Source organism: Quercus lobata, chromosome 5 (assembly GCF_001633185.2).
Source record: "Quercus lobata isolate SW786 chromosome 5, ValleyOak3.0 Primary Assembly, whole genome shotgun sequence".
Classification (NCBI taxonomy): domain Eukaryota; kingdom Viridiplantae; phylum Streptophyta; class Magnoliopsida; order Fagales; family Fagaceae; genus Quercus; species Quercus lobata.
This window is the reverse complement of record NC_044908.1, coordinates 30024892-30038083: the sequence shown is the minus strand read 5'-3', so window position 1 is coordinate 30038083 and position 13192 is coordinate 30024892. Positions and strand designations below refer to the sequence as shown.

At 35.0% G+C, this 13192-nt stretch overlaps 2 protein-coding genes across 4 annotated transcripts; one reads left to right on the top strand and one right to left on the bottom strand.

Annotated features, from left to right (window-relative positions):
- The first annotated feature begins 1140 nt into the window (after positions 1-1140).
- Positions 1141-2285, top strand: LOC115991871. The gene is made up of 2 exons (XM_031115826.1): positions 1141-1460; positions 1560-2285. The coding sequence occupies exons 1-2, from the start codon at positions 1401-1403 to the stop codon at positions 2166-2168; spliced, it is 669 nt and encodes a 222-aa protein (XP_030971686.1). The 5' UTR covers positions 1141-1400; the 3' UTR covers positions 2169-2285.
- A 704-nt stretch (positions 2286-2989) lies between these two features.
- LOC115991869 (peptidyl-tRNA hydrolase ICT1, mitochondrial-like) lies at positions 2990-8158 on the bottom strand. Of its 3 annotated transcripts, none has more exons than XM_031115824.1 (8): positions 7722-8158; positions 5877-5936; positions 5641-5723; positions 5208-5272; positions 5089-5122; positions 3419-3489; positions 3151-3285; positions 2990-3081 (listed from the first exon to the last, which is right to left on the bottom strand). In XM_031115824.1, the coding sequence occupies exons 1-7, from the start codon at positions 8155-8157 to the stop codon at positions 3195-3197; spliced, it is 840 nt and encodes a 279-aa protein (XP_030971684.1). In that variant the 5' UTR covers position 8158; the 3' UTR covers positions 2990-3081; positions 3151-3194. The 3 variants fall into 3 exon arrangements, with proteins under 3 accessions (XP_030971684.1, XP_030971683.1, XP_030971685.1); XM_031115825.1 differs by having other exon boundaries at positions 3006-3097; XM_031115823.1 differs by having other exon boundaries at positions 3005-3285.
- Between the last annotated feature and the right edge of the window lie 5034 nt (positions 8159-13192).

Below are 13192 nucleotides of genomic sequence, written 5' to 3'. Positions count from 1 at the left end.
CTTTTTAAATTTCTATGCTTATATTATTTATTACTAAAACTAATGAATTGAAGGGGATAGATGAGTGATACATGGTTCTATTTTTAACACGTATTATATACGTGTCACATCAATACAGTAGATCAATAAACATAAGCCAAATATATCTTAGATGATGAAGATCATATGTACAACTAATTCTCCTTTCTTGACCTGGGCACTCACGCAACAAATCTAGTTTTTCACTCTTTCTTCGTTTGATCATGATTGAGATATAGCTGTTTAGGAAATTTCTGAGAGGAATAGTTGGTTTTTTCCTCCCTATGTGGACATAAAAGAATAGAGTTTAAGGTTTGAAAATAAATAAAATAAAGGAATCAAATGTACAAATTAATAATATTAAGATAGTATATATATATATATATATATATAATTCAATAGTTATAATAATAATAGAGAAAAGATTATTCAAATTATAGTGCTCCACATCAAAGAGAGTAAATAATATTACTAAATTACAAAACTCTTCATTAAGTGATATCAATTCTCATCGAACAAAAACGAATAAATGAAAAAGAATGTATATTTAATACTCAAGTATAATATAGAAGGATCTCGATAAATCACACAAGACACAAGGGGTCTCTTTCATACAATGTGGGCATCAATGTTGCGAGATTAATCGGTCGATTCAAATTAATGGAAAAGAATCTAGGAATGATATATTGATAGGCATGTTAACACTTCTTTTTTTTCTTTTTTCAATTGTTTGCACGGTTAAGAAATTGCATTGTGTGGGTAAATTAAACCGCTTCTATATGGTTAAACAATCCCAACAAGAAATGTCCCAATCAAAAAAAAAAAAAAAAAAAAAACGAATAGGAGGTAGTTAATTATTAATGGTACCCTACCAATAAACCAAATTCATGAGTCATGCCATTTCATGGATCGAGTTCGTAGTGGAAGCCAGCAAGCCACTGATGACAAAGACCTGGGAAAACGAGTAAGGTTTATCAAACAAACAGCTGCCACATCGGCAAAAAACAAACTGACTAAAAATAAAGACGGCAAATGTAAATGCAATGTCATGGTCCAAATCCAAACATTGGTATCTATTTTCTATTTGGCAATAAAAATATTCTAGAAATCAGGTTGGTGCGCAATTGTCACAGCACAATATATTAGAAGCCACTTCATCCATAGTAATCTCAATCCACACGTTGGATTTGCGCGGATGCAGTGTCAACGGTTCATGAAACTGTTTTTATAAAGACCCATTCCGTCCCAAAACAAAAGGTCAAAGAGATAGACCTCTCTCCTCTAGATAGAATAACTTTCTAGATTCTAGCTTGACAACCAAGCAAAACCCAACTTGAATAGAAAGAACACCACCGAGAAGACGAAGAAGAAGACGACTAAAAATGAAGCTAGTTTGGTCTCCTGAGACGGCATCAAAGGCCTATCTTGATACTGTTAAATTTGTAAGCAACTTTCTAACAATCTTTGTTTCTTATTGCAAATTACTTTCCATTTTGTTTTCCACATCTTTAATGAAATCTGTTATTGGGTTTTGTTTGCAGTGTGAGCTTTATCAAGAATCAGGCGTGGCGGAGCTTGTTTCAGCCATGGCTGCAGGTTGGAATGCAAACTTCATAGTTGAGACATGGTCAAAAGGTGGTATTATGGCCACAAGTATAGGCTTAGCCGTGGCGAGGCGCCACACGGGTGGAAGACACGTGTGCATAGTCACAGATGAGCAGTCAAGGTTAGAGTATGCTGAAAGAATGGTTGAGGCAGGCATGACACATGAAATTATTGTTGGAGAGGCAGAGGAAGTAATGGATGAGCTAGTAGGCATAGATTTCATGGTTGTGGATTGTGGGCGCAAGGACTTTGCAAGAATACTGAGGCTGGCAAAATTGAGCAGCCGGGGTGCGGTTTTGGTGTGTAAGAATGCTAGCTTAAGAACTGCTTCGAGTTTCAAATGGAGAATCGTTCTTGATGGTGGATCACGGCGTCTTGTGCGTTCTGTGTTTCTCCCTGTGGGGATGGGATTGGATATTGCACATGTTGGTGCTATTGGTAATGGGGGAAATTCAGGTTCAAGTTCAGCTTCAGGTTCTGTCAGATGGTTCAAGCATGTGGATCAACAATCAGGAGAAGAACATGTTATCAGAAGGGTGAAATGAATGGTTTTCTCTGTTTTTTTCATTTTTTCATTTTAGGTTCTATGATGAATTCAACTGCTGAAAAATAGTTATCTGTACATAAGTTAATGAGAATTAATCAAGATACATTCCATAAAACTGATTGTTTCATCCTTGGTACTCTCCAAAAGATAGCTTTCGTTCCATCTTTTCTTCTCTGATTCCTCTATTCTACGGCTAAGTTGTACGTATATTTTTTTTTCATGGAAATGAATAAGAGGATATCTCTCAACAAATCCATTTAAACATTTCGTTCCATCATTCCTTCTCTGATTCCTCCTTTCTACGGCTAAGTTGTACATATATTTTTTTCATGGAAATGAATAAGCAAATATCTCTTAACAAATCCATTTAAACAAGTCAATGTCTTCATTCACAGGAGATTTCTATCCCTTTCTCCAGCACATAAAAAGGGAAGGTTGCAAGGATAAATATAGCAACGCATAAAAGAATCAGTGCATTTTTTCTGTTCCTTCAACCACAAATGTGCACAATTGTTAAATTTTGGCTGCTGGCTTTTACAAGGCAAACAGGTAGACCCAATTAACAAGTCTCAACTCTCAAGTACAGAGGCAGATTAAACAAATCAAACTCTCAATTTGTATAAATCATATCAGTGTAAAACTCTATAAAACAAAGTAATCTTGCATCAATAGAACATTATCCCCAGTCATCTTACATCAAGAGACTATTTACTCGGCAAACATTTGGTATTTTTTACAAGACCATGTAAAAAGTACTCTCGAGTTTCGACATCCTTCCAGCATGCTGATCTCAGACGGGGTTTCCAGAGTGCCCATGGTTAGTTTCCCGTCACTCAACTGATGTGCAACCCACCTCCCCTCATCCCCACTCCAACTAATATCATGGTAAAGATAATACTTGTCCTCATTTCCTACACAGAACACGGTCTTGAAGAAGTAACCAAATATAGTCAACCAAATTGAATTTCAAGTGAACTTACATAATTAATGATCTCAGATTACTAAAATCTTGTAAAGTAGAACATTAGTCCCAACTGTTACGACTTCTTCTAAATGCCTTCTTGTCTGAAAGCACCTTCTTGCTCTTAAGGCGCTTCTGCTCCCCAATAGCAGCCCTTCAATAATACAGAAACAAGAGTAAAAGACTATCTTGCAAAGACAGAAGAAAAGGATGTTGCAGACTCTCTTGCATAATAGCTGCAGGCGGCAACAAAGGTAATTGGAAAACACAGATGCTGTAGAACTTACATCTTCGCAATCTTCTTCTTTTGCTCTTCTGAAGGAGGTGGTGGTACATATGACGCAGCATCAATTATTGCCTGTTTCAGTCAATATTAGAGAGAGAGAGAGAGAGTATAGAAACAAAAGTAAATGAACCGAACCTTATTAAATGCAAAGTATAAAAACACACAACTTTTAAAAACTCCAAGAAAAAAAAAAAGCACTCAAATGTTAGATGAACCAAAGCATATGATCGTGAAGGAAATTATCTTCAGCTTATGAATGGAAAGCTAAAGACCTGAAAAGCTGATGCTATTATACTCTAACCAAATTAAACACAATGTCACTGCTCACCACAAGGTACATATCTTACTCCTCCCTCCCATTCCCCAACCAACTTCCAAACAGCTTCAACATGGCCTTAGGCATGGCCCAAGTAAGACATAACAACGCCAATTACAGGGACCAAATCTCATGAGCAACGAAGCAATTAGAAGTAAATGATTATCTTCCACCCAAAAGAAAAAAAATTAAATGAAATTCAACAGACTCCCCACATGCTTTGTGCATATATTACACCAACAAGTAACAAATCACTCACTCTTGATTAATTGTTTCACAAGCAATAAACTCCAACTCAAGTGACACTTCTTTTTTCTTTTCTTTTTTTTGATAAATAACTCAAGTGACACTTCTTTAAAAAAAACAAAGCAAAGGGTGAGGTAGTGGGTTCAAGTCTCACCAGGTGCATGTGTAATTACAAATAAAAATTTTTAGAAAAAAGGTTTCACTAGCAAAGTCCTTCCTAATGCAATAGTGGAACTAGCCAAGAGCCTTGTAGCTCAATAGCATCGCCTTATCTCCTTTATAATGAGAACCAAGGTTCAAATTTTCATCCCCCATTTTCTGTAACAATTGAATTATCAAAATGCAGCAGTTCAACCAAAGAAAAGCACCTCAATAAGAACTCACCCTCCCTAATCATCTGCCAAGGAAGAATGCCCTTTCCTAAACATCTCAGAACCTCTAAAAGAAATCAAGCTGTATTATGAGTCAAAGCCCAAATTCCTCCACAGAACATGCAGTGCATTAGAGACCATGTAAAAGGACTACGCTTAATTCACTCACATCTTGCTCTGTCCCAAAAAATCTTAGACTCAAAGGAAGTACCCTACCAACCAACCCATATAACCGTTGCCCTCCACTGTATGGCTAATAGCAAACAAATCAGGGCCCACTTCACATCAACAAATTGCTCCACCTCAGATAGTTGATTTCAAAGACAGAAACACCTGAAAAAACACCAGCCACTTCTAATGGCCTCCACTAACTAACCCCAAAATTTCCCAACTGCAGAAGCCATCCCCACTCCCTGTATTCCTAACGCATCATACTCCTCCACAAAGGCACAAACTCTCCATGGTCACTGTGTACCTCAATAAAAATCTCCCTAATGAGGCCTAATGAACTCACAAAAGCCTCAACCAAGAAAAACGTAGTAAGCAGGTCATGAAATGATGGCACAACCTAAATCATGTCCAAACTAACTGAGTTTTACCATCTCTCAGGCACAGCCATTTCAAAATGTGCCAGGCAACAATATTGGGGTCAGGGTAGTTTTATTGAATCTCTGACGAGAAGCAATGGCAAATTCTGTATTGCAGAAAAAGAATATATAAGTGTGCATTTTTTAGTACCTGAAGTTTTGCCAAAGCATCTTCAATGTTGCCCCTGAAACAGAAAAGCAGAATCAAACCAGGTGTCTTGGAAATCTATATGCTAAACCAACTACAAAAAGGAGGAGGCAGAAGTTGACTTCTGTGTTCTAGTTTTTGTTGAAGAAATCACAAGCTCGCCATCCTTGTTGATCCGATTTTTCTCCTGTTTATGACCAGGAAGATTACCAAAGAGATAGTAGAAAGAAGCATACAATAAAAACTACAGAAGCAATCACAAATGATAAGACAAAAACATTAATTGATTAAAACATGACAAAGAAAGAGTGTGTTATTGGGTTCACTAAGATACAATGGTTAGCAAGGACCATCAAGATTTCTCTTTTCTTTTTTAAATATTTTTGTGAGAGGGATGGGGGAAAAAGAAAAAAAAAGGGAGGAGGGGGGGGGGGGGATGGGTGGAGGCTATGCAAGGAGAATTGATCACATTTTGGAGCAAGAAATTTCTCATCATAGGTCTCTCCTACGTGTTCTAAGCAAATAAACACATAATAAGAAATAACAGAAGCAAACCATCTGCATAATCTTCTCCCTTATTCGGTCACTCAGCCAATATGCATTTTCAACATTGAAGCGCATGTCCACCTTTGTGTTCACTGTACAATAATCAGATTTGACCACAAGCAAAGATAATAAGTAGCAGCAAGAATGATATAAATTGCAAAAAAGGAGTAACATGAACAATAATGATAATAGTAAAATAGGCACTAAACACTGATTTAAAATAAAGGAGGAAGAAGTGAACTCACCTTTGTTGACATTTTGACCTCCAGGTCCACCACTTCTTGCAAAATTGACAGTTACATGCTCTGAATTAAAATTTAATAATCAGATTAAAAATATCCATAGCATGGTAAGAAATTATTGGAGGATATTATTGTTAGTTGGTCCGACTTTGAAAGGTCACCACAAGAAAGATTATATGATGAATTACAACATTGACTGCCACTAAGACAGTACTTTAATCAAAGAAGCTGAACTATATCAATCTTCAGGTATAGTTCCTTTGTAATTCCCAGAATAGCAACCAGATATAATCATATAGCTTAATACAGTTCAGAAATTCAAAAAAGAAAAGGAAACAAACCCTATTCTTTTCCTTTTTCTATTGGAAAAGATTACAGAGTCATAATGAGAAAAAGAGAATCCTTCAATCATCATCAAGCCAATACCATAGCCAAGTCTGCCAAGAAGACAAGATATTCAGCCAGGCTTGATGATCATTGGTAATTTGACTAAATTTTGTCTGAATTCAATGCTGCCTAATTTCTGTTCCTCGTAAGACAAATCAATAAGAACCTATCAACTGCAAATGCCAATAGTAATATCCCATAAAACACACTTGAGTCCTACGTAGAAACCTATTGCAACAAGCCAAACTTTTAACATTGGAAACCAAATGCTCTACCAATATCAACCTTTGTGGAAAAGGACAGAAGCGAAAGGATTCTAGGTCATTGTGAAAGGGGAAAAGAATCAGCAACCATCAGCCTCTGTGGCTTATCCTTTCCTGGTCGAGGCTATGCAATCATTAGTGGACGAGTTTCTTTCCCCTGAACTAAAAAGTAATGGAATAGAATTAGGAGCTATAGCAGTTTTTGGGCCTTGTAACGAAGCTTCTGGTAATACACGAAGTAACTCTAGAGTGTCCCACTTACCAGTCCTTTATAATAGCTTTGATCAGAGAAGTTTGGGACTAATAGAGGAAGAAGGATAAAACTAAGCTAAATGAACATAAAAATTTAATCTATTGCACAAGGCTCCTGCTTCTGCGAGATCTGGAAGAGGTGGTTGGTAAAGAGCCTTATCCCCAATTTTGAAGAGGCCAATTCCAGGTAAGCAAGATGAAGCAAATAATTCCTTTTCAATCACAGAATAAAACACACACACTAAAAAGGTAATAGATTGATTGGTGCTTAGATAATTTAGCTGATGCAATATAGACTCCATCAAAAACCTTAGTGATATATTAGGGAATTTTCACAACACAAAAACAAGGAAAGCATAGAAGCTTGGTTTAGAAAAACAAAGAGCAAAGGAAGATAGATGTTTTTGATAATTCGATAGTTACAATGGGGGAAAGGGATTCGAACCCTGATGTCTCTAATGAAAATACTAGGAGGTGCCAATTGAGTTACAAGGCTCCTAGCAACAAAAGAAGAAAAGGAGGATCCCGGTATTAGGAATTAAGGTCAACAGAGTCCTAAGTCTTCATATTGGCACATTCTAAGCATTCAAATCAGCCCAAACATGCAAAAATTCATCTTCTACTTTTACAATCAAAAACAAAGGCACAATGACATCTATATCACACAAGACACTGTAGCCAGCCTCCAGCTCCAATTGCCCAAAAATACTCTAAAAAGTATTCCTTTAAATCTATTCCAAACCAAAATCAATCAAAAAACAGTTGTTTATGTTCTTCCATTAGAATCCTAATTCCAGTCAGAGACAAAAGCAGCAGCACACTTGAGTGGAAATACCTTAACTAGGATTATTATAAGTAGTACAACTAACTAAATTGCTTTCACTTATTAGTCATGAATTACTAATAGACAACGATAAACATATAATATTAATTTATTATTACATACCGAGCGTGATTTTAGGGATGGGCTGGTTAATATCAGCGGAGAGAGCGCGGTCCTCGGCTTCTTGCAAGAGCTGCTGAACCTGCGCGAGCCGAGAGGACACTTTCTTTCCGTCCGACGCGGCGGCGCATCGAATGCGGCTGAAGCTGATTCCACGCTCTGTGACTGCTGCGTATCTGAGGGTCCCACCGATACCTCGCAATCGTGACAAAGAAAATGAAGAAGAAAGAGGAGCAGGATTGAAGATGCCTCTCAGAATTACGTTTGTTGTGGTTCTCACTACCGCCATTTTTTTTTTTTTTTCGAACTTCAAAAGCAAACCTAAAGGATGACCCGACCGTTTTTTGTGAATGAATATGTTCTTCGATTTTCCCTCAACCTCTAATTTTTTATAAATTGTTTTTTTTTTTTTTTTAAGAAAAAAAAATTTAAGTTTCATTTTAGAGTAGCACAACAATGTGGCTGAGAGTTGGTCTAATTTTTGTGTTCTGCGCCACTTCACACGTGGCATGTAGCTATTTGAGCAAGTTCAGCCCAAGATCACATCCACGTGGCAACCCCTGTTTATTCTATGAACATCATTCTCTCCTCCCAATTTCAAAAACTATCAATTTATTTCATATTTCAAACTTTATAATCTGAATAATATATATATATATATATATATATTATATATATATAAACTTTTCAATCATTTAAAATTTTAAATGACATGACAAATTATACACCTTTGGATTTTTAAAATCTAAAATGAACTTTGAAACGAACTAATTGGAAAAGATTTGAAATGGAAAGCCCGAAGTCCAAACACCCAACATGGGGCAAGGTCTCAAATCTTGATCAGAATGTTCTTAGTAACCAAGCTCCATATCCTCAAAATGAATGTCTAAGAAAGAATGATTACCTCATCATCACTAAATCAACATTAATTGTTATGATCAATTTTTTAAAGGATAAATTACAGTCGACACTCTTAAGATTTGAGCTAACATTAAGCAAGTTCAAAATATTTCAAAAATAACCAATTTGGTCCCTAAATCATACGCTCCTAGAAATAAAAAATTTTGCATTTAGTATATAGTTCAGGGACCAATTCAATTAATTAGTTCTAAAATGTCTTTGACCTGTTTAATTTTATCCCAAACCTCAAAGTGCTAACTGTAATTTACCTTTTTTTTTTTTTTTTTTTATTTTATCCCTATTAAGAGTTCCTTTTGATTACTTAATATATGGTTTTGATGAGTGGAGTCATGTTAACACTTTTGCATTTAGTCCAATGGAACATGATGATGTGCTAAATCGTTAGTGAGTTATAGGCTCCAAGTCGCTCTAATGGGTACCTGTGGAATAAGAACAAATGAACCAAACAGAAGGCATCGGTGTGGTACCGACCAAAAACCTTCCGAAGGTCAAGTTAGCGAATGAAAAATCTCTAAGAACTATATAGTGAAAGAGTCAGAAAGTTTCTACATACTTAACGAAAGTGAAGGTCTGGTGCTTATATAATGATAAATGGTGAATCAAAATCCCTTCAAAGTAGGGATCTTTCCTTGCTGGGAGGGTTTGGCACTTAGGGTTTCCAAGATTTTAGGGTGCCTTTCCATGTGAGAGAGATATGGGTGAGTAATGGGTTTTATCTTGCGTGTCATGCAAGATGTTTCCATGAATAGGTATCCATGGGGACCAAGCCAAACCATGCTGGACCCGTCGACCTCTTCACCTCGTCGGCCCTTTGCCTCGTCCGAGGGCTTCCCATTGGCTTATAGAGGCGTTCGTCAGGTATCATTGCAAGGTCGTCGCTTGTGCTCCTGTCACTCTAGGTCTTCCATTTATTTCCATGGAGCTGACGAGTCTGTAGATGCCGTCGGCTTCCTTGCGTGATGCATCTAGTGGTATTAAATTATTGTCCAAAATACCCCTATCAGAACAAGTTGTTATTGTACATCACTAAGAAGAAGTATCCTAAAAGCACATCCCTTCAACCAACCTGCAAAATGGTGTATTATTATAACCTCTCCCACTTTATAAAAATTGGTTATCAACCCCTACTTAAAAACCCTATACATACCCTTTTAAGCCTTGAGCAAAGATAAGCAATAAGAATCTTATTATTCTACAATTTTTCTTAGGGCACGTTTGGTAGATTGTAATAGGCACTGTAATGTAATAGATATTCTTATGGCATAACTATTTGATTGTTTGGTTATATTTTTATTACAATGAATAGTTATTCCTTATGAATATCTATTGTTCAAAATGAGGAATAACTATTCCTTATCAAAAGTACTGAATATCTATTCCTTCACCTTATGTAATAACTTTTAAAAAAATTTCCTAAAAAGCCATTAGTTGCCACATCTTCAAAAGGAAAGAAAATAAATTTTCCTTGTTGTTAATTACTAACTCTATTTTGAACACCCTAAAATAAGTGTATTTTAGAAAATTTGACTTAAAAATGATTTAATTACACCTTCTTTTTATACTCTACTAAATTGTGAATGCATATGTAGAATTCTATTCCTAAATGATCACCAAAAAAATGAATAGTAATACTTATTACATTTCAACTTAATGTATTCCTTGTAATACTTATTCATATTCTCATGTAATAATCATTACAATGTACCAAACGTGCCTTTACTTTGGGAATTTCTCCACTGAGTTGAACCTAAGTGCCTCCAACCAATCCCACTAGTTGGTCAAAACCTAAGAAGCAGATTATTTAGTCCTTGCATGCTATGGAATTTTCATTTATTTATCATCTTTGTTCAGTTAAGATCCATGTAAAATGTTAATAAATCATTCACCACCTATATTTTTTTTTCTTTTCTTCCCACTTTTCTTTCCTAAAATCAAATATCATGGTTAAGTTTTAAGGACAAAAGTATCCAAAAATCATCAATGAATACACCTAACTCATCCACTAAGTTATACTCTTACATTAGAAGAGTAAAAATATCAAAAACCTTATTTTATATGTGCGTTAGGCATTGGCTTATAAAGCCAACTTTTTTTACTATTTAGCTTATTTTTGTTACTATTCATGGGTCCCATTACATTTTTTTGGCACTATTTATGAGTCCTACTGTATTATTTCAACTACCTTTTAACTTTATCTACAATATTTTTAACAAAAAGTTTTCAATTTTAACTAAATAAGCTGTTTCTAAACAGACCTTATGTTTAGATAATGGGAAATAGTGAGAGAAGAATGGAAAGTAAAGATTCAAATAAAAAAGAAAATGTGATAAGAATACAATACTTAATCCTTGATTGTTAGGGAAGAGATAAAAATGAGAAGAATGAAATGTCAAAGAAAATAAAGAAAAATATCAATATTCTCAGTTGCACATACTTGCTAATTGTAGAATTGATAGAAAACAAAACATTTTTTAGTAAAATTTTATTATACTGTTATATTGAATAGTTTTCAATAAAATAATAAAGGAAGACTAAGGGTATGTTTAGTAACTGTTTTTTCTCCTTATTTTCTATTTCCAAAAACAGTTTTCTATTTTTAAAACTAAAAAACTAGTTTGGCAAATCAAAATGGACAGAAAACAAAAATTGTTCTCAAAACTCAATTTGTGAAGAAAACTGAAAACATGCAAATGGCTGTTGTAAGGAGCCGATTTAAGTCCCGAGCCCAAAAGACGGATGGATCTAGACCTAAAAAACCCAAAACAATGAATTTGTAGAGAATGGGTTGGAAATTTGGGTTAAAATGAGTTGAATCATGAATAAAGTGGCTCAGTAGACAAGAATAGAGACACAGATTGAATTAAATTAGAGAAAATTGTCATTGGCACTATTCTAGGAGATCAGTTCTTATATATTCCTTACAAGTTTGGTCACAGAGTTGGTTCTTAATTGCTACAGTGTTTCTCTTGTTATTTTCGAATCCCCTATCCATGGAGGATCTCCTACATTATATAGTTCCTTTCAAACGATCTTAATCCTACACTTGTTGATCATTTGAACCCTACTTAAGTGTTTGTCCCATCAGACACCTTATCTGGCTTTCTGTGAGTTGTGGTAGCCAAGGCAGCACTGTTCAGGGGTCTTTTCCACATAAATGTGGCCAGAAAGTTAGCTGTAAAGCATTCAATGCGGTGGTAGCAGCTTTTCCTTAGATATTTTTTATCTCCCCTTCTTCTAGTACATTCATAATGCACATCCTTCTCAGTGGAATTTCTTGGAAGATCACTCTGAGTGATAGAATATATGCTTGATTTGTGCTTCGTTTATCCGAGGAGACAATCCTTCTCGGACCACCTTCTCCAACTTTTCCACTTGCATGTTACTTATGGGACTCTGAACTTAATACCTTTACTATTGTTTATTCGTCCTCGAACCAACAACGTCCTCGGCCAAAACCCAAGGCCCAATATACAATTTTGGGCCCCTATCCCTACAACTGTTTTCAGTTTCTAATTTTCAAAAGTCAATGAAAACATGTATTTAATTTTCATTAGTATTTTCTTTTCTTTATTTCAAAAAAAATATTTTTTTAATTTCAACTAACCAAACATGTTTTTGATTTCAAAAATACAAGAAAATTGTTCTTTCTTTATATTCCCAAAAATAAGTTTTAAAAAAAAAAAAACGGTTACCAAACATAACCTAAACATTTTCCCTCAATAAATTTAAAAAACAAGTGAATGATAAACCCAAATTAAAAATCATCTCTCTCTCTCTCTCTCTCTCAAATCATATACTATATAATAAAAGTTGGGCTTAGAAGTTGTGATTGCGCCAAGCGGCTTCACTAAATTGCATAAATTTTTTTAGAAAAATATACAATTTTTCTTCTCCTATAATTTCTAAATTGATAAAAATCTTAATTTGATTACAATTTAAATTCTTCATCTAATCCTTATTTTTTTCATGTAGTGTATTATAAAAAAAAAAACAAACAGCAACTTTCTTATTGCAATAATTTTTATATAAAAACAACATTATATTTGTTCTTATTAATTTCTTTTGATAAAATAACAATAAGTGTTCTAACAAAACGTGCAACCTACAATAAGTGTTTTCTAAAATTTCAAAAAGAGATTAAATTTAGTTGGTTGGTCTATCTAAAATATTATCAACAAAGCTTAAAATCAATAGGATAGAATTAACTAAAAATAGGTGTACAAGTACAATTTATTTTTAAATTTTTTTTTATCTTATATATATATATATATACATAGAGAGAGAGAGAGAGAGAGAGAGAGAGAGAGAGATTTCATTAATAATTGTTGTAAGGACTCAATTTGTAACGACTCCAAAATGGTATTGGGTTCGCATGTTAATGGCCTAAACAATTTAATTTGTAGAGCGTGGGCTTGGAAGGCTAGGCCTTGGTCACCAGACGGTGGATAATCATGGTGTTCATACAGAGGTGAACCATGTTTGTCCAAGAAGTCTTTCTCCTCGGCACGGCCTGGGAGGCTCTGGTTCTTGGCCTTTTTTCCCAGCCTCCTCTC

Excerpts from the sequence above, each read along its gene's own strand:
- LOC115991871 (XM_031115826.1), top strand. The coding sequence starts at position 1,401 with ATGAAGCTAGTTTGGTCTCCTGAGACGGCATCAAAGGCCTATCTTGAT. Across the intron at positions 1,461-1,559 it reads ATCTTGATACTGTTAAATTT|TGTGAGCTTTATCAAGAATC; the intron begins GTAAGCAACTTT and ends TTTTGTTTGCAG.
- LOC115991869 (XM_031115824.1), bottom strand. The coding sequence starts at position 8,157 with ATGAAACTTAAATTTTTTTTTCTTAAAAAAAAAAAAAAAACAATTTAT. Across the intron at positions 3,490-5,088 it reads ATGCTTTGGCAAAACTTCAG|GCAATAATTGATGCTGCGTC; the intron begins GTACTAAAAAAT and ends TGACTGAAACAG. Across the intron at positions 3,286-3,418 it reads AAGAAGAAGATTGCGAAGAT|GGCTGCTATTGGGGAGCAGA; the intron begins GTAAGTTCTACA and ends GTATTATTGAAG.